Here is a 19,320-nt window from a genome sequence, read left to right on the forward strand (position 1 = left end):
AGATTCAATCTTTGCACGCAGACTAGTTGACACAACATGGGGATCAGGTTGAGGCAACTTAAGAGTGTGCAGGTAGGTTCATGTCGGACAACAAGGCCGACGTCATGGCTCATGTGCATGCGGGACGATTGGGAAAAGACTTGTTCTCATAACATATCTAACTCCTCGAGGCAATGATAGGGTCACATGCTGTTAATTATCGTGACCCTCTTAGTCTTGATAATCATCGTCGTCGTCGTCTTCATCACCGTGAATATCAGCGACCCTCTCACTAACCTTTTCGAGGACTCTGGAGCTCAACACGCTGATGACCTTCCAAGTTGCCTATTGACGAGTCAGATAAATGACTAACGTGATTTGGGAAGAAGAACTTACCACTAGGAATGTAAAAAGTCCGACCATAACGAGGGCAAGGTTCACACTTTCTATCCGATCGCGACCTCGCCGGTTTCCTGCATTCCCCAGCATACCGCCATTGCGGAAGTGCCACCATTGCCAAGGGCTCATCGCAAGCACCGTCTTGACAGCCCCCAGAAGCCCAAGCGACATGACACCTTTGACAAAGTGCAATGACCAAGTGTAGCTCCCCTGGTCTGCGAGGTCTCCACGAAAATCATCAAAATCATCTACCACTTCCCCTACCGCATCCATAAAAGTTCCCCAAGGGTCGACCCAGAGGTTGATGATGGGGTCGGCTACAAAGCCCATTAGAAAGACAGTGATAAAGGCGACCAATAAGGTGAGTACCGCACGCGCGAGGCGACTAGACAGCCATGCCGACCACTGCAGTCGATCCATGCGGTATTGGAACTTGCACGTAGGGCAGCTCCAAAAATTTCGATCGTTCAGCGGCGCGGCCTGACGCCATGCCTGCAGACAACCCTCATGGACGTAGCGTTGAGATCCTTTGCACTTGCACGGACTAATCAAACGTCCAAGTTCCGGGTCATCCGAGATGTATTTGACGCGGGGGTGAGCGCCAAACACCGATGCCGTTGCACCGGTATCCATCTCGAACGTGGGGTTGACGGTATCGAGGCAAATTCGGCATGTCCGCGGTCGGTAGTAACGCTCCCGTCGTTGCTGCTGTTGAGTGCCTGGGTGAGAGCCCGTTTCGGGTGACTCGGGTGTCGGCTCGGATGCTCCCACGTTCGCGGGCTTGGGGGCATTTTGAGATGGACGGTGGCGAGTGCCGTTTCCGCCAGACTGATCAACAGGCTCAGCGGCCGATGTGGTAGAAGCAGACGCTTCACCCCAAGACCAGTCTTGCTGGGGATTGAACTGACGCTGGGAATCCATGGGTGATAAGGTGGTGCATTAGATACACAAGCTGCGTAAGCTTGGGGTCCTAAAGAAATATGATGGAATGTGGACAAAGCCAAGTGTTCACATTGCGGAACCCATTGGAAAGCTACCGAACACAGCTGGCCACATCCTGCGAGGCCGCTTGTACCGGAGATTGATTACTCTGTGTATATTATGTAGTAAACACAGAAGTAGATCTTCATCGCAACCTACTTTGCAAAGCAAGGCAAGATAGAAATTGTTACTGGATTTAAAGAGGAACTTTCAACCGAGGAAGATTTTTTGCAAGAAATCACGCAGATTTTCCCAGTGCAATTTTGGGGTAACAGCTTACACACTGTGCAAAGCTTCAGCTCGAGCCACTCAAAGCCACCTCACCTGAAGTGGTCCGTGTCCGTGGAAGGCGGGGGCCCCGTCTACCAGGCCAGCTCCGCCTACAGCGGCGGGAGCTGACGCGCTGCGGTGCCTAAATCGACGAAAGCTTGAGCTGGACGATCAAGCTCTCACTGCCAACCTGGGAAGCCACTTACCTTGATAACCCACTTTCAATAGACGGGACCATTTCAAACAACCGACGACTAGAGAAGAAAATATCTCGCAAGTTCGTTGGCCTCAGTCTCAACAATCGAACACCGTAAATCAAGCCAGGAATCGCAGCCATGGCGGACCGCTATTCGTTTTCCTTGACGACCTTCTCCCCCAGGTTAGCAAGCTTCCTTGCCATGCCATATGGCCAACACTTTTGTGATCGATATCATGAGTACTGATGCTGCAACTACAGTGGAAAGCTTGTTCAAATTGGTGCGCACCCTATGTACCCCGGGCTTTCGGTAGATGATCTTCAACTGACCCTCTATCACAGAGTATGCCCTGAATGCGGTCAACCAGGGTGTTACGGCGCTGGGAATCAAGGGTGGGTTCTCTTCTAATATCTCGTGCTCTCTCGATGGCGAGCAAAGTCATATAGTGATGGCTGCTGACTTCGAACCGAAACATCGACAGCGACCAACGGCATCGTGCTCGCAACTGAGAAGAAGTCGTCCTCACCCCTCACCGACCCATCATCCTTGTCCAAGATCAGCCTCGTCACCCCGAACATTGGTATGGTTTACGCCGGTATGGGCCCTGACTACAGGGTCCTGGTAGACAAGGCCCGCAAGGTCTCGCATTCTGGCTACAAGCGCATCTACAACGAATACCCGCCGACAAGGATATTGGTTCAAGACGTTGCGCGCGTCGTCCAGGAGGCTACACAGTCCGGTGGTGTCCGCCCCTACGGTGTCAGTCTGCTGATTGCTGGTTGGGATGAGGGTATCCTGCCTGAGGACGATGAGAGCGCCGGCGATAGGATGATCGAGGACGAGGATGGTGAGAAGAAGAAGATCTCGGGCAAGACTGGCGGTATCCTCAAAGGTGGCCCCATGTTGTACCAGGTCGACCCCTCTGGCAGCTACTTCCCGTGGAAGGCTACTGCTATTGGAAAGAGCGCCGCCTCGGCCAAGACTTTCTTGGAGAAGAGGTACACTGAGGGTTTGGAGCTGGAGGATGCTGTGCATATTGCACTGCTCACCCTGAAGGAGACCATTGAGGGCGAGATGAATGGCGACTCTATCGAGATTGGTAAGTAACTGGGTACCTGTCATTTCCTTTTCCGTACAGGAACGCCAGTTCGCTAATTTGGTGAAATTATAGGCATTGTTGGTCCGCCTGCAGACCACCTACTGGGAGTGGAGGGTGTTGAGGGTGCTCAAGGGCCACGCTTCAGAAAACTAAGTCCCCAGGAGATCGAGGACTACTTGACGAACTTGTAATGCACGTAGCGGCAGTATTTTGATACCTGACCAACGACCTTACCAACCCCTTTGTACAGTAGACACAGCATAGAAGGTTACCAGCACAGAAGTGGGTTTGGGGCATGTGAATGACCATTTTCATGAATCGGCGACATGTCTTCTTCAATTCGATTTTGTCGTGACGAAAGACGTTTTGGGACCAGCGGCAACTCTTGTTGGACATTCGCTTTCCAGATGTAGGCAGACCTTGATCCATACACCATTCGATTGGGTATGAGAGTCTCGTACGCCAAGCTGACCGTTGGTGTTTTCCCCCGTGACAAAGACATCCCCCTTATCAGTCAGCACGATTGCGTGCGAATCTCCCACCGCGACATCCACGACATCACTTTCGTCCTCCACAACGACCGGTACCGGGCCCACGGAAGGTGAAACGCCTTCTATCATTTGCTTTCGACCTGGATGACCACCCCAGCAATATAGGTCGAAACCGCTGGTTATTGCTGCCAGTGTATAGCCGCCTGCGGCTATCTTGATGATCTTGCCGGTGGGGAGGTCGTCCAAGTCTGTCACGCGCCCTGGGAGCGATGCGGGACTTGAGACAGCAGAAAAGTCAGTAATGCCGGACAGCTTGGTATCGTTCAGATGGCCTGCATTTGTAGTAGGCATACCTTTCGGCAGACACTACGCGACCTAGGCATCCAGGATATCTATCGTCGCCCCAAGTCCAGACCTCACCGGCAGCAGTCAACACTGCGAAGCCTACATCGTATGCTACGAACTGATCGATGCATCGGGTAAACTCGTGCGTCCTGACCGGAGATGTCCCTGAGAGTGCCGAGTATATCGATTTATATTGGCTCAGGTGATTTTTATCAATAGGCACTGATGTCTCGCTAGGTAAGCTTTCCCCCTACATGACATGATTTTCATCATGTTGCTTGCAGAATTTACCTATCACAGAATCGTTTGCCGCTAGGGCAAATCTCCCAAACTGGTCCCTGAGAGCTACATGTTCTTCAGGCACAGTGCCGGCAGTCTTTACTCCGCTGCCAGTCTCGACTTGTAACCGAAGTCAGTCAGTTACAACTGGTGCACAACGAACCACTTGAATACCGGAGGGCGCAACCCCTTACCATTTGTATAAGTTAGATATGGCTCGACTTTTGTTATTTTGTCGTCACTCAGCACATGGATTAGGTTGTGCAAATCACCGGGCTGCTGCTGTTTATCGTTCGAAGAGTGAAATTCCAGCTGGTTCCAGGCATTAAAACCTGTCGCGTACAAATTCATTATTCGAAAGACTGTATGTCATCGAAAAGACCTGGATGATGGGGAGATTGTTATGGTTGTCGGTTTGCCTGGTCAGGTCTCGTTTGTGCAGGGTAGGTCATATTCGCCGGGCAGTCAGTTGGACGCAAATTTATTTACCTGCCCATGGTACCTGACATCAGTTATCCGCCCACATATCTACAAGCTTACCTACCTACCCGCTGACTTGGGCATATTCGCCATCTTTGAATCTCAAGTCTCTATTTACAGATGCGAGCTTGGCTACTTGCATTAATTTACACGATTTGCACTTTTAATGGTTATCCTTGTATGTATATAAGCCAGAGTAGGTCGCTTCCCGCGACGACACAGATGCAATGGCGGGCCTCCCGCATTTCTCACGTAGTTCCCATTCGCTGTTCTGAGAGTGTGCGACCCCAATCTTCGACACTCCTTACTACCTGGGTAGGCTGCAACAGTTTACAGCCTTCCCAACTTTCCCTACAACCTTTTCCTTCTTTTCGTTATATTTTCTTCAAAACCACCACATTTGGCTTGTTTCGAAAACTCAATAACTCTATGAAGAACTGCAGTCACTTATCGACCGTTACTGAACTCAGATTATAAGATTCCCCACTCTCGAGATCCATGAGCTCAGTGCCGGGATCCCAATCCACTGCCTGCCTACATTACGATTCCTAAGTCACCCAGATGTCGTCTCAGGATGGATCTGTCTCGTCTAGCGACACGGCAGAAGGTGGCCGTGTCGTTGATAGGGACAAGCTTAACCATTCAATAGCCGACTATGGCTACGAAACTGATAGCAGCGCCTCTGAGCAGTCTACAACTGGTAACGTACTCTCGGAAGAGCCTCCGTCCTTAGAGAAGCAACCGCAATCTATTATTGCACGAGCCTACCAAATAGAGATGTTTCATGCTAGTATGCAGCAGAACATTATAGTCTCTATGGATACTGGCAGTGGGAAAACTCAAGTTGCTGTGCTTCGAATCCGAGCTGAACTCGAACGTACAGCACCGGAAAAGCGAGTTTGGTTTCTTGCTCCGACTGTTGCGCTTTGTGCACAGCAGCATGAGATTATCCGCTCACAGATCAAAGTTGCCAACTCCATCGTTATAACCGGCGATGATAACGTCGATTCGTGGTCAGACATCCAGACTTGGGATGCTGTCTTGAAGAATGTAAGAGTGGTGGTCTGTACTTATAGGATATTGCTTGATGCTTTGAGCCATGCTTTTGTCACCATGGATTCCATTTCACTCCTGGTTCTGGATGAAGGTTGGTTGTAATAAGCCCTGAAATGATCTTCGAGATCTACTACATCTCTACCTGTCTGTCTCTTTATCTTAGCATGCTCAGATGTTCCCTGCTTACTATTTGCCCAGCCCACAACTGCACCGGCAAATTCCCTGGGCGCTTGATAATGACAGAGTTCTACATACCGCGCAAATCCGCAGGAGATCATGTTCCTCACATCCTGGGACTTACTGCTAGCCCGGTCATGAGATCGGACCTATCATCGATGGAAGACCTGGAGAGTTCACTGGACTCGGTCTGTCGTGGCCCCACCTTGCAAAGGGAGGAGCTTCTCGCCAACGTCCACCAGCCAACAATGACGGTAGCCACTTACAAAGAGGGCGATCTGAGGTCGCCCGTTCAGTATACGCGGAATATGAGTGGTCTCCACCTAGCATTCGCGAATCTCGACATAGCCGAGGACCCTTACGTCCTTCATCTTATGGGCCAAAGAACTGCGAGAAGTCTGAGAGAACTGGATAGGGTCTTGAAAAAGCTTGATACCTACACCCAAAATCAAATGCGTGCTCTGCAACGAAGGAGCTCATCCCTGTTTCGTGAACTAGGGCAATGGGCTGTCGACAGCTACATCTACAACGTCGTTCAGAAAGTATCTGATTTGAATTCTCAAAGCAGTTGGTCGGGAGGCTGGCTTGATGACGAACGAAGATATCTCCATCGGGCGATTCAAGAAATCAATGCGCTACCGGTAGCCATACCAACGCCAACACCTGAAATGACTTCCAACAAGGTTCAAGTCCTCCTCCGGATTTTGCGCGGATGTGAGGGTTCGCCAGTTGGAATAATATTCGTCAAAGAGCGAGCCACTGCAGGGATCCTATCTCAGATGTTGGTCACGATTCCGGATATAAACGCACGATTTAAGGTCGGCTGTATGGTTGGAACATCCAAATACGGATCCAGGAAGAAGAACATACACGAAGTCCTTCAGCAAGGGGACGACTTGATATCCCTAGAGAAGTTTCGGTCCGGCGCCATCAACCTTCTTGTGGCCACGAGTGTGTTAGAGGAGGGTATCGACGTGCCTGCTTGCAACCTCGTCATATGTTTTGACATGCCTGCAAATCTGAAGTCATTTATACAGCGTCGAGGCCGTGCCCGGAGGCGGGAGTCCAAACTTCACCTTTTGATCGAGGAGGAATCGCAAGTGTCGGTTAAAGACTGGGGAGCATTGGAGGCAGCGATGAAACAGCGATACGAAGATGATATGCGGGAATTGGATCATCTGGCCCAGGTGGAGGAGGAAGATGAAATGGAAGTGCCTCCGCTGCATTCAAAGACGACAACGGCAAAAGTCACAGTCGACGATGCAAAGGGTCACCTGGAACATTTCTGCCGTGTTGTCACCGGCTCCCAGCAGTATGTCGACGCATCCCCAGAGTACTTGGTCGTCACCAAGACTACGGCGTTTGTTGGCGGTACGCCGATTCCAATTCTAGGTGCAACCGTGCTTTTGCCTGCCTCTCTGCCACCGAAGCTGAGAGAGGCACACAGCTCCCGAGATTGGATCTCAGAACGTAATGCAAAGAAAGACGCTGCACTGCAAGCTTACAAGATGCTTTACGAAGCCGGACTGATCAACGAACATCTTCTTCCTATCCGCGAGTCTGATTTTGCTGATAGAGAGGTGGATGGGAGACCTAGTCTCCTGAAGGTACAGGAACAGTGGAATCCCTGGCTATCCATTGCCGAGGCATGGGAGCCTGGATCGTCAAACCCAACCGTTCACCGTCGACGCCTGCAACTTACCGATCAAGACGGCATGTTGATGGGAGAGCTTGATGCCCTACTTCCAGTACCTTTCCCGCCCATATCCCTTCTAAAGCTGTACTGGGCTCAACACTCGGAGCACCCGTGGATGGTCAGCTTTGATTCGGACCTGACCATGTCAGGGCCCGGTAGCACAAACCCCACCTCCGAAATCCAGTTGGCCCTGGAACAAACGCAAGTTTTGTTGGATATGGCTTTTGGCCATCGCTTCTCAGTTTCTGAGCAAAGCAGAGCCCTTCGGTTTGTCTGGCCCAACAGGACCTTGAAGCTTCAGATGATAGGTGGTCAGCCGTTCTCGAGAGAGTTGGGCGAGGCTCACGGCGGTGATTACATTATCAGAAGCTCTGGCCGGGATCCGTATATATACAAGTCATGGACCCCAGTAAAACCACCCCTGGACCTTGTGCGAGGATGCTGGAAGGCAAAACCTGACCAAGAGGAGCCACCAACGGATGCTCCCTGGGTTGCTGTCAAAAGGTTACCCAAGAACTGCGGCTTCGTCAAGAACTCGGGGATGCCCATGGGGCTACCCAAGGAGCAGCAGGCTCCAGGCCAGAAAAGGTTTGACTACATAATACCCGAGCAGTTGTGTACATTCGATACCATCCCTGCGACCTTGGTCCAGCTTGGTATGCTTGTTCCATCCATCACTCAGGCCATGGAGCCTTATTTTGTCGCACAAGAACTACTACAGCGGACGGCAGTGGGGTCTCTGGATTTTCAAGACATTGACCTTGTTATGATGGCGATTACTGCGTCCAGCGCGGGAGAGTTGACCAACTATGAAAGAATCGAGTTCTTGGGTGATGCCGTATTAAAGATTGGGGCGGCATTGACCTGCGCGGCGAACAGTCAGTCTTCCCCTGACATTGCAAAAATTAATTGCTCAATAGACTAACTTACTGCATTACATCCGCAGATTTACACTTTCCCGAAGGCTATCTCAGCCTATTGAAGGACAGGCTTGTCTCAAACTCCCGGCTATGCAAGGCGGCTATGGCCTTGGGCTTGGACGAGTTCATTATAACACGGCAGCACAGTCTCAAGCAATGGAGAAATATGCTGAAGACTTCCGAGCCACCAAACAACCAGAGAAAAATGTCAACCAAGACTCTCGCGGACGTAGTAGAATCTCTTATCGGAGCGGCGTACATCGAGGGCGGTATGAGCAAGGCGATCCGTTGCATTTCTTTGATGATCCCTAACGAACATTGGAGAAGCTTTGAAGAAAGCCGTGCGGTTCTGTACCAAGCGGCGCTCAACGATGTTCCCTTACCATCAACGCTGGAGCCTTTGGAGGATTTACTCGGCTACAGCTTCAACAAGAAGTCGCTACTCATTGAAGCTGTCACGCACGCGTCATACAACATGCCCGGCTCAGCGGGCAGCTCCCTTGAGCGACTAGAGTTCTTGGGAGACAGCGTACTTGATTTTGTTGTGGTGTCACGGCTATTTTCTGTCAATGACCCTGCCCCTATTGAGCACTACAACATGCACCTACTACGCACCGCAGTTGTCAATGGTGAATTCTTGGGCTTCCTGGCCATGGAGTGGCGGTCGGCAGCGACTCAAAGATCAGTAGTTGTCAAAACCGGCCAAGGTATAGCCGACGATCTCGAAACGGTCGAAACCCCAGGCCTGCCGCTCTTCAGCTTCCTACGACACAACGCGTCGGGGGACTGGGTTCGCGACCAACAGATGGCAGAAGAGCGGCACGCCGAGATGGCGCCGGGCATTAGAGATGCCCTGGAGCACGGGAAGCGGTACCCGTGGGATCTGCTGGCGCGGCTGCACATAAGCAAAGTCCACTCGGACGTGCTCGAGGCGGTCATTGCTGCCGTCTGGGTCGACTCGGGGTCCATGGAAGAATGCGAGAAGCTCATCGAGCGTGCAGGGATATTACGATACCTAGACCGGGCACTCAGGGACGGGGTCAAAATCTTGCACCCCAAAGAGGAGCTGGGCAGGGTGGCGCAGAGCAACAAGGTGGTCTACAAGGTCAGCAAGACCAGACGGGCAGCTGCAGCTGTGGGAGATGAAGTCCCTGGCGAACTGGTAGAGGGTCAAGGTCCCGAGTTCCTCTGCAGTGTCGCGGTTGGTGATAGGTGCGTTGCACGCGTTGGCGGAGCTGTCAACAAGAACGAGGCCATGACCAAGGCTGCGCTGGAGGCTATTCGGCTGTGGGAAGAAGCGGGTCGGTCGTGGGATAATGTTGGAGTAATTTTGGAGGATGGAGTTTAGAGGGATATAGCCTTGGAATGATTTGTGGAGCGAGGTGAGGGGAGGGAAACAAAGATAACACAACACAAGCATACTTGAGGAAGGGAAATCGACCATCTAGATTAGGTAGTCTAGATTGATAGAAAGAAAATCCTGCAGTGGTAATTACCTACCTATATAGGCAATCAAAGACCAAGAGTTGAAGACAATTAATGCTGCTCTTAATGGAAAAATGCAAAGAAAGATCTTTGTGCCTCAGGCACCTGGCCTATTAAACCACCGGCATCTCCGTAGCTTGCTTGGGTGGAGTAACATGCAGCTGGCAAGGAGAACCCGCGGCCTACCTAATACCACCTTTACCCCAGCAAGCTTTCAACCCAGCATAAATACACACTACCTACCTAACACAACCACCTTGGTCGAAGTCGATAACAGATGAGACATTGGTTCTTGTCATTGCAAACGCCGACTATGAGTTGATCAGCGGGCAACAGGACTCAAGTTCCTCAGGAGTGCAGTTTGATTCATTTTAAATCAATTCAATTCAAGGCAGGACGCGTGTCTCTCTGGTGGATACGGAGCCTGGACTTTCAACCTTGGCTCTTACCCGCAAGGTACCTTGCCTTACCTACCACCTTACCTTACCTTGCCTTACCTTACCTTAACTACGTTACCTTAACTACCTTACCTGCATTACGTATCTTTACCCAGGTAATGTAGGTGGTAAATAATCAAGTGGGTGAATTAAAGTTGAACGACGAACCTCTGCGACGGTCCATTGGATCCTACCCCGATGATGCGGCAGGCCACCGAGTTCATGACTTGATCCCCTGTGCGACGCTCTCCTTCGTTCCCTCTGCAACGAAGAGAGTATTCTCCTCTCTTTTTCCCTCCAGCATGTCGTCGCCAGACGGGCCCAGCACCATCAGAGTTTTTGTCCGCTGGCACGATCAAACTGTCTTCGCCGGCGAGGAGGTCAAGTGTACCATCACCTTCAAGAACGTCGCGCCACCACCCACGACTTCGTCCTCCTCCAACTCCACCCCGCCTTCCAGCTTTACCACCAGCAGCCACCTCTCTCGCCAGCAACAGCTCCAACAGCAGCGGCTGAACATCAACAGCCACAGACTTCCGAGTCCTCTGCTCGCATCCCAGAACCGCCAGCCCAAGACCCCGACTCAGTCCTCTGGCCTTGCGCCGCCACCCCGGCAATCCCGTGGACACCGACACAGCCACTCCGTTGGGGGGATCCCGCCCTCGCCCTCACGAGCTAGGTCCGGCTCCGGAACCTGGCCTGCGCCAGCACCCGGCGAAGAAAGCCCAGGGCAGCGCGGCAGCCCTCATAGACGGTCCATCTCGATCGTTTCGCTCGGCTCCCCGACCCCAGACTTACAGGGCCATGGCGCTAGCGGGACCTTCAAGTCGCCGCCGCGGCCGCATAGAGGTCACAGCCGCGCATCGAGTCTGCATATAACGTCTCGTGCGTCCGCTCCGACCGGAGCTCGATCAGGTGAGATAAACCGCGTTTGGTATCTGGCCTGCGGCAGTTCTTGGAAATGAATCTTGACTGATTTCAACCGATAAACGTCTACAGCATCACATCCACATCGACCACCCTTCAACGCTCAACCCTCACCTCTTTACAATGCCTCTTTTCCTCCATCGGGCTCCTCCACGGCGCTCAACACACCCGGGCTTGGAATCACCACTACAGGGGCCTCGCCTCAAATGGCAGCAGATACTCTTGCTAGTTTTCAATTTCCCATGAAAAACACTACAGAACTCCAGGCTTTAGGGAGTCCTCTCATTAGTGTCAATGAACCACCGCCGGGCGCTACTGAAGCGCCCCCTGATGGCACAACTACAGACGCGAATTTACCGCCAAGCAGGAACGATAACTCCATACCTACGATCAACGAAAACAACGTAGCCCCTGCAGCCAGGGTGCTGTCCACGACGAGTATCTCAGGCACGCCTCGCAGCAGTACGGAATTCTACTCCGTGAGCAACAACTCGACCGAGACACTAGCGTCGGAATACGTGATACCTCAACCGGGCAGGACGGCTGGAGGAAGGCCACTACATTTACGACAAAGATCACATATGTCGGGGCCGAAGCCTCGAGCGGCACCCGAGGCTTTGATGATGGGATATGCACAGATCCAGGGTTCCTTTACGCTGGACGGGTCGCTTGTGAACTTGGCGCCCTTCGAGCTGGTAAAACGCAAGGCAGTGGTGGGTGGGCAAGGCGGTGGCGTCATCGGCTTGGAAACCCAAAACAAGCGAGAGAGTGGCCTGCTGCGAAGTTTCGGCTGGGGTAGCTTGACCAGTTCGATCGGCGAGCTGTTGGGCAGCGGCGAGCTGAGCACCATCAAGGAGATGCGAGGCATAGCGGACTCCAAGTCAGTTCCGCTGCTGTCCACCCCTCAGTCCATCCTCTTTGTGGATCTGAAGCTGGCACCTGGAGAGAGCAAATCATTTGAGTATATCTACAGATTACCCAAGGGACTGCCTCCTACACACAAGGGCAGGGCTATGAAAATCTCGTATGGCCTCGTCATTGGTACCCAGAGGCCTGGCAGTGCCAAGGATCATCAGATGAAGTCTGTCGAAGTGCCGTTCCGCGTCCTCGGCAGCGTTAACAACCACGGAGAGATCTTGGGTCATGACTTGATGAACCCTTATGTACTTCTCAAAGACCTTGCTCAAGTGCAGAGTCTGGACGATTCAAAGAACCGTTTATCCGAGAACAACAGTAGTCGGAAGGGTACCTCCCCTGGACCGACCTCTGGCTCTACGATGCAAAGCTTCCTCACATATGTGGATGAATTACTAAATCGCCCAAGCCAAGGGACTGGGATGGACGCCCTGTTATCACCCACGGCAGTACCTGGATCACGACGGCTGTCGTCGGTTTCTTATTTTGAAGATGGGGTATTGACAGCCAAGGAGGCCATAGACATGGCCATCCTGCGTAGCAATTTGACTGGAGCGGGCCAACAGAGCACGAACAGGTTTGAGATTGCACGCAACGGGCGCAAGGTCGGAGTCGTAACTCTAGCGCGGCCCTCCTATAGGATCGGAGAGCCCGTCGCCATGACAGTTGACTTTTCCAACAGAGAGCTGCCTTGCTACGCCTTGCACGCGGCCCTCGAGACGGCAGAGCGCGTAGATCCGTCACTTGCGCTTCGATCGGAAGCCAGCGTGCATCGTGTCACGAGACGAGTATACGCGACCTCGTCCGAAGCAGCAATGTTTGCCCGCCGAGTGGTGTTCGCACCTACGATACCCATCTCGGCCACGCCCGAGTTTGTCACCAGCGGCGTCAGTCTCGAGTGGAGGATCCGCCTTGAGTTTGTGGTCCCATCTGCCGCTGTAACAAACTCTCAAACACCCCAAACTCCTACCTTTTCTCACCAAGGACAGAACGGGGGCGGATTCGACGAGGAAGACGAAGATGATGGAGAGGGAAGCGACACAGGCAGCAGGATGACGGAACGGGAGGCCGTCCCCAGCGGATCCTCGTCGGCTCGTTTGCTACAGCAACAACAACAACAACAACAACAGCAGCAGCAGCAGCCGAAACAGACACACCCTCTACTGGAAGAAGTCTCACGTGATGAGCGTGGTGGTCTTGTACTGGTCGCGGCCGAGACGTTGCCGTGCGAGAGTTTTGAAGTTGCCGTCCCATTACGTGTCTACGGCGCCGTGTGCAACGGGCTGGAGAGGCTGGAGAGAGACGAAGCTGAAGGAGGAATGCCTATATGAGAAGCTCAGCCGGCGTCACTGTGTCACGAGAAACGATTTTCTTTTTTTTTCTTTGATAAAAGCAAAGCGTAAAGAATAAATCGTTGGATACAAAGAATTGGCCGAGTTGAGAGTGACAGTACACAGCAAGACCAGATTTGATGCATGCCGACGATTATTAACCACCCTTATTCACGGGCCGCCATTAGGTACAGCAAAATTATGGGACGTCACCGACGCCTGCAGACTTTTATACCGTTGCTGAATAACTCCGCCGCAATATGTTGGATGACTTGACGTGGGGCAGGGGTACAAGGTATACAAGGCAGTAGTAAGTCTTGAAAATAGACGTCACTGCAAATTTGTACCTCAACCCCGCGATGCCTTGTCTTTGGGACAGTTAATTGGTCAATGGACAGCTAATTATAACCTAAATAGGATATTTTCGGATAAGGGGTCGATAACAAACTGGCGGTCAACTTTTTTTATCTTTTTTTTTTTTTTTTTTTTTTTTTTTTTTTTTTCCTCCTTTGGCCCTCGTATCATTGAGTCAGAGGCAACGGATGATTAGGATCTGACCCCTCCGACATCGCTTCCAAAACTTTATACCACCAAGTTTTACTACAACTTAAACGCGAACTGCCATTTTTTTTTCTCAAGCTCCCCACCAGCACAAATTCAACCACCACCGTGACCCCTACCTTTAAGCCCCGTTTAGATACCATCTAGCCAAGATGTCCAAAGGTCGCGTCTGTTTGTAAGTCACTGGTCTTGAGACTGAGAGTGGCATCTGTCTAAGTTTTGGGTGCCTTTCCACTGACTCAGATAAACGTCACCCCGCAATAGAGCCTACTCTGGAGGTAAGTATGACGATTTGCCGCCAGGGCAACACAACGATGGCGCCGCCTGCTTTTACTATGATGGGGATATAGAGTAAATCCCGCGTTTCAAGGGCATTCTATCTGACCAATTGATGTGTTACTATGTTGAACAGGTCTTGATACCTCTGTACGTTCCACTGATGGGTGTCACAGACCCTGTTGCTTGACGATGTAAACACCGAAAGATTACAATGCTAACATGTGAAACGCTGTCTCGCAGACCATCCTGGTGTGGCTCATTGAGCAGGTACGAAGCACTCGCTCTCTTGCACAGCATTAGCCAACTCTGTTTGTCAAAAATATAAACAACAAAAATCTCGGCCCCCTCCCCAAGTACCCAATACTAACCGTAGGGGCACTGGTTCTGAACCATAGGGCTACACAGTTGTCTGCTTCCTCGCCAATGTCGGTCAGGAGGAGAACTGGGATGAGGTCAAGGCCAAGGCCAAGAAGCTCGGTGCTGAGGAGATGGTGATCCTCGACCTGCAGAAGGAGTTTGTCGAGCAGATCGTCTTCCGCGCCATTCAGTGCAACGCCATCTACGAGGACAGGTACCTGTTGGGCACCTCTCTGGCCCGCCCAATCATCGCCCGCGCCCAGGTCCGCGTCGCCGAGCAGTACAACTGCCAGTACGTCAGCCACGGCTGCACCGGCAAGGGCAACGACCAGGTCCGCTTCGAGCTCGCCTTCAAGGCCTGCAACCCTACCATCGAGGTTATTGCCCCATGGAGGCTGCCCGAGTTCATCTCCAAGTTCCAGGGCCGTCAGGACCTGCTTAAGTACGCCGAGGAGAAGAACATCCCCGTCTCTTCCAGCCCCAAGGCCCCCTGGTCCATGGACGACAACCTCGTCCACTGCAGTTACGAGGCCGGCGTGCTTGAGGACCCCGACCACACCCCTCCCAAGGAGCTGTGGACCCGTACCGTTGATCCGATCGACGCCCCTGCCACTCCCCAGGAGTTCACCGTCGAGTTCGAGAAGGGTATCCCCACAAAGGTTATTGTCGACGGCAAGGAGACTACCGGCTCGGTTGAGGTGTTCAAGCTGCTCAACAAGCTGGGCCACGACCACGGTGTTGGCCGTATCGACATTGTCGAGAACCGCTTCATCGGCCTCAAGTCGCGTGGCTGCTACGATACCCCTGGTCTGACCATTGCCCGCCTGGCCCACTTGGATCTCGAGGGTTTGGTCATGGACTCCAAGGTCCGTGAGATTCGTGACCAGTTCTGCACTCTGTCGTGGTCTCGCCAGCTGTACAACGGCATGTACTTCAGCCCGGAGCGCGAGTTGTAAGTTTCTTCCAGGCCCGATGGACACTACTAAGTAGAGCTCTGGAAAATACTGACATGGGATACAAAACCACAGCGTCGAGAACTCGATCATCTTCAGCCAGCAGAACGTCACGGGCCAGGTCAGGTTGGCTGTCTACAAGGGCAACACCTACGTCTTGGGCCGCAAGAGCGACGCCAGCAACCTCTACTCTGAGCAGGACGCTTCCATGGACTCCCTCGAGGGTTTCTCGCCCATGGACACAACAGGCTTCATCGAGATTAACGCCATCCGCCTCAAGAAGTACGGTCTGCAAAAGATCAAGGACGGCAAGCCTCTTACTCAGTCATGAGTGGGTGAATAGGAAGTTTTGAGAGTATGAGGACGAACTGTGTGGTGTATTTTTTTTTTTTTTTTTGAAAACTTACACGGGCGTCCATCTGTAGATAAAAAAAAAAGGGGGGGGCAAACCCTGATTTCGGGGTACGAAAGAATAACAAAAGAAATGACATGAAATCCAAATTCGACTCTTCAGCGACATGCCTAGATTGCAGTCAAAGAACGCTGGTATAGTGTCAATAGGGGAGGGGTATCAAACTAACTAAATTGAAAAAAAGGAGACTTCCAGGTACTCAACAAGCTCACCCTGAGCTCGACTTGCAGAGAGGCTATTTCTTGGACCTTCTCGTTTCATCTCTTCTTTTAGAATCTTTCTCCTTTTTGCGCTGTCTATCTTCCTTGGATTGGTCATGGATGATCTGACTCCTCCTCTCCTTCTCCAAAATTTTATGGGGCGGCTCCCAGTCGGGAGGATTCGTCTTAATACGCCTCTGCTTCCCGGGCTTGGGATCGCGGGGCGGCCGTTCGGTATAGGCAGTCGCATGATTGTATGTCTCGTCATCAAGCAGGCCGTATTTGTGCATGTGCCTTATAAGGTCGAAATCGGGTCTCATGTTTTGATATCTATACACGCGCTCCTCGACAATATGCCAGGCGACGTGCTCCAACCTTTGCCTGAAAGTCTGAGCTCGCCTTTCGTATTTTTGGTTGGCCTCTTCCTCGGTCGTCGCCATTTTTATCCGTTTCCCCTTTTTGTCCACGTCGCTGTTAAAAACGTGGGAATTGCAAAACCAGCACACCGATTTGGCGGGGAAACTGTAGTTCAGGTGGTGGCCGCCGATGTGGTCGATCCAAGCCTCGGTCTCGTCGCCGTTGAAGATCTCCGGGCAGTTGCACAGGTCCCGGAACTCGCACACCAGCAGCGGGCCGCGCGCCTCCTCCTGCTCGGCCAGATCGTCGACCTGCTGCTGCTGCGCGGCGTTGACCTCCTCCCCCGCGTAGGACGGCGCGGTCGACTGCGAGTATTTGGACGCGGCCGTGCTGTCGGCGGCGCTGCTGTATTGCGATCCCTGCCACGCGGTGGTTTGGCTTATGGTTTCGTCGTCCTCGTATGCATCCTGGTCATATCCGTCGTTGTTGTCTTCGTAGTCGTCGTCGTTGTTCTCCCCCATTTCTTCTCTTCCTCCATAGCCCGGGTACTCTCCCGGGACGGGGTCCACCGATTCGGTGTAGTACGCGTAGTTGCCGTCCTGCTGGGCCGTCAAGGTACCCTTGGAGTCGTCGGTGCGGGCGTCAACATCGTCCCCGCCGCCACCTCTGGGCTCTAACCAGCCCGGCTCGACGGGCGGGTTCTTTGGTTGGTGCAAGCTGTTGACCTGGTTAATGATCGAGTGGACCTCATTCACGTCGAAGGGGGCGTTGTTTGGCATGGTGTGTTTGTTTGTTGTTGTTGTTTTTCTTCTTTATCTTCTCTCCTCTTGAAGTGTGAGGGGTGTGTGTACGCTGCAAGACTTGGAGCCCAAGTGGGTAGGGAGATGCAGGTCTGGTAGCATTCATGTATGTTATTACTGACAGGTTTTGACAAAAGGGGGAGCGGGGGACTTTTATCACAAAGCCGCTGCCTTAATGTGTCCTTCCTCAAAGAGAGAAGAAAAAAAAAAGAAAGCGATTCTGAACCTGATGGATGTTGGTCATCTGCAGAGGTCAACCCAGGGGAAAGATGCGGGACATGATATAGCCGGGAGACGGATTCCACTCCATCCCCTTTCTTCCTCCGTACTATCTTGACCGGTTGTTGAGCCGCCATCCACTCACTACATCCACAGATACGTACACACCCCTCTCCGTTCCCCTCTACTCTATTCGTTTCTTTTGCTGACATCCAATCGGTCCCGACAACTGAGAGAGAGGAAAAAGCAAATACACATTATATAAAGTATATCACTTGCCAATAGTGATTTGTAAATATGATGCCAGCCGTTTGGGATCCAATCACAGCTCATGGTTGTTCCTTTTATTGCGGGACAAAAGGCCCGTGGCAAGCTGAAAATGGGCTTGGTCGAAGATGCTTAATACGGCGTTTGTAAACGGCTCGGAACGCGGGTCCTGGATCACATGGATGATTGTGCAAAAACGGGGGGTGGGGGTGTGTGGCTGGGTGTGTACTGAGTATTTGAGAGGGTGTAACTCGATAGGGGGAAGGGAACAGAGTATATACTCCGTGATGCGTGAACAAGTATGGCGGTTGCTTGCATGCCCACATACTGTACACTACACACCCACTTTGCAATCTATGAGGCCAGCCAGGTTGGAAATATTCCTCATTCTTTTGTTTTAGGCTACTAAAAAGCTCACGTCCAGTAGTTTTTTCTTCTTCTTTTTCCTTTCTTTCGCAGCCATGTATATTCTTATCTTTTTTTGTACCTTGGGAACGCACCTCCATATGGGCTATGTTACCCTCTTACGTTCCGTCTATCTGACCATAACACGTAGTCTATCCACAACGTTGGCCTCAGTATTCCTGCCTTTTTCGGCATATTTTCTTTCGGCGGGGAACTATACCTAATGCCCCCCTGATAATAACATTTTGCACTATACTCGGACTATACCCAAAACTTTCGCTTAAGCTCACAGTCAGACTACAAGACGCAGAAAGACCCATGTTAACGAAAAAAAACCCTTTTGGGCATCAACGCATTACTACTCAAAGATCCAATATTTTTTTCCGCCACAACTTTGTTTTCTTCTTAGGCAAACTTTGGTGCATACTCTACAATTCTCCTCCTTTACCACCACCCTATCCCGATCTCCCGACTATCATAATCCCTACCCTTTCTATTTCTAACTCTACCCTGTTCTATCTGCGCTTTACTACTGGTGAATGGGACTTGAGGGTGTGCGAGTTTGGTTGGATGAGCTTGGAGGGTTCAGTAATCGCTATGTTGTGTTGTACATGATATATATCTCTGCATGCATCAGGCATGCGGGCTTGTTGTTTTTTTGTCCTTTCACCCCGCGTTTTTTTTTTCTTCTTTTCTTAATTTTATTACTGGTAATCTTTTTCCATACCTTGTTGCATCGAGATGGGCTCACTATCTATAGCCTGGCAGGGTAGGGTATGCAACTCGTGGGGGGGAATAAGTTTACGTACGTACCCTACGACCTACCTTAGCTACCTAGGCATGCATATGCAGTTTGGCATATATGGGGTTGCAACGCACACCACACACCCCTTAACCCATTCGTCGCAACTGCGCCAGTCGCAACGATAACCACTTGGCATTGCATTTGCAGATTTCGGGAAAAGCAGAACAAAAAGCGCCCACCAATCGTTTACATAGACATGCTTCCATGTACAAAAGTACCGACTCCACGCCCAGAATTTCGG

At 51.7% G+C, this 19,320-nt stretch overlaps 7 protein-coding genes across 7 annotated transcripts; 4 read left to right on the forward strand and 3 right to left on the reverse strand.

Moving 5' to 3' along the window:
- Positions 1-76: 76 nt before the first annotated feature.
- On the reverse strand, positions 77-1,526 carry PgNI_07574 (uncharacterized protein). The gene is made up of 2 exons (XM_031127584.1): positions 376-1,526; positions 77-324 (listed from the first exon to the last, which is right to left on the reverse strand). The coding sequence occupies exons 1-2, from the start codon at positions 1,297-1,299 to the stop codon at positions 211-213; spliced, it is 1,038 nt and encodes a 345-aa protein (XP_030981379.1). The 5' UTR covers positions 1,300-1,526; the 3' UTR covers positions 77-210.
- Positions 1,527-1,794: 268 nt separating this feature from the next.
- PgNI_07575 (uncharacterized protein) lies at positions 1,795-3,249 on the forward strand. Its single transcript, XM_031127585.1, has 5 exons — positions 1,795-2,008; positions 2,087-2,106; positions 2,168-2,218; positions 2,308-2,925; positions 2,998-3,249. Exons 1-5 carry the CDS (start codon positions 1,965-1,967, stop codon positions 3,114-3,116), a joined length of 852 nt encoding a protein of 283 aa, XP_030981384.1. The 5' UTR covers positions 1,795-1,964; the 3' UTR covers positions 3,117-3,249.
- Position 3,250: 1 nt separating this feature from the next.
- On the reverse strand, positions 3,251-4,391 carry PgNI_07576 (uncharacterized protein; the record flags this gene model as incomplete). The annotated part of the gene is given in 4 exon segments (XM_031127586.1): positions 3,251-3,693; positions 3,770-4,003; positions 4,016-4,160; positions 4,235-4,391. 4 exon segments carry the CDS (start codon positions 4,389-4,391, stop codon positions 3,261-3,263), a joined length of 969 nt encoding a protein of 322 aa, XP_030981659.1. The 3' UTR covers positions 3,251-3,260.
- Positions 4,392-5,081: 690 nt separating this feature from the next.
- Positions 5,082-9,859, forward strand: PgNI_07577 (uncharacterized protein; the record flags this gene model as incomplete). The annotated part of the gene is made up of 3 exons (XM_031127587.1): positions 5,082-5,667; positions 5,775-8,327; positions 8,396-9,859. The coding sequence occupies 3 exons, from the start codon at positions 5,082-5,084 to the stop codon at positions 9,715-9,717; spliced, it is 4,461 nt and encodes a 1,486-aa protein (XP_030981374.1). The 3' UTR covers positions 9,718-9,859.
- Positions 9,860-10,524: 665 nt separating this feature from the next.
- PgNI_07578 (uncharacterized protein) lies at positions 10,525-13,464 on the forward strand (the record flags this gene model as incomplete). Its single annotated transcript, XM_031127588.1, has 2 exons — positions 10,525-11,206; positions 11,291-13,464. The coding sequence occupies exons 1-2, from the start codon at positions 10,594-10,596 to the stop codon at positions 13,462-13,464; spliced, it is 2,787 nt and encodes a 928-aa protein (XP_030981132.1). The 5' UTR covers positions 10,525-10,593.
- A 493-nt stretch (positions 13,465-13,957) lies between these two features.
- On the forward strand, positions 13,958-16,011 carry PgNI_07579 (uncharacterized protein). The gene is made up of 6 exons (XM_031127589.1): positions 13,958-14,200; positions 14,290-14,303; positions 14,438-14,451; positions 14,545-14,571; positions 14,700-15,613; positions 15,690-16,011. Exons 1-6 carry the CDS (start codon positions 14,178-14,180, stop codon positions 15,943-15,945), a joined length of 1,248 nt encoding a protein of 415 aa, XP_030981134.1. The 5' UTR covers positions 13,958-14,177; the 3' UTR covers positions 15,946-16,011.
- Positions 16,012-16,261: 250 nt separating this feature from the next.
- Positions 16,262-17,362, reverse strand: PgNI_07580 (uncharacterized protein; the record flags this gene model as incomplete). Its single annotated transcript, XM_031127590.1, has 1 exon — positions 16,262-17,362. The coding sequence occupies one exon, from the start codon at positions 17,360-17,362 to the stop codon at positions 16,262-16,264; it is 1,101 nt and encodes a 366-aa protein (XP_030980965.1).
- Positions 17,363-19,320: the final 1,958 nt, after the last annotated feature.

The sequence above is a fragment of the Pyricularia grisea genome (genome assembly GCF_004355905.1).
Source record: "Pyricularia grisea strain NI907 chromosome Unknown Pyricularia_grisea_NI907_Scaffold_4, whole genome shotgun sequence".
Lineage (NCBI taxonomy): Eukaryota > Fungi > Ascomycota > Sordariomycetes > Magnaporthales > Pyriculariaceae > Pyricularia > Pyricularia grisea.

Bases quoted from the DNA above. Each gene is read 5' to 3' on its own strand.
- PgNI_07574 (XM_031127584.1), bottom strand. From the start codon at position 1,299: ATGGATTCCCAGCGTCAGTTCAATCCCCAGCAAGACTGGTCTTGGGGT. The intron at 325-375 runs GTAAGTTCTTCT...ACTCGTCAATAG, and splicing joins GACTTTTTACATTCCTAGTG to GCAACTTGGAAGGTCATCAG.
- PgNI_07575 (XM_031127585.1), top strand. From the start codon at position 1,965: ATGGCGGACCGCTATTCGTTTTCCTTGACGACCTTCTCCCCCAG. The intron at 2,009-2,086 runs GTTAGCAAGCTT...CTGCAACTACAG, and splicing joins TTGACGACCTTCTCCCCCAG to TGGAAAGCTTGTTCAAATTG. The intron at 2,926-2,997 runs GTAAGTAACTGG...GTGAAATTATAG, and splicing joins TGGCGACTCTATCGAGATTG to GCATTGTTGGTCCGCCTGCA.
- PgNI_07579 (XM_031127589.1), top strand. From the start codon at position 14,178: ATGTCCAAAGGTCGCGTCTGTTT. The intron at 14,572-14,699 runs GTACGAAGCACT...TCTGAACCATAG, and splicing joins TGGTGTGGCTCATTGAGCAG to GGCTACACAGTTGTCTGCTT. The intron at 15,614-15,689 runs GTAAGTTTCTTC...ACAAAACCACAG, and splicing joins TTCAGCCCGGAGCGCGAGTT to CGTCGAGAACTCGATCATCT.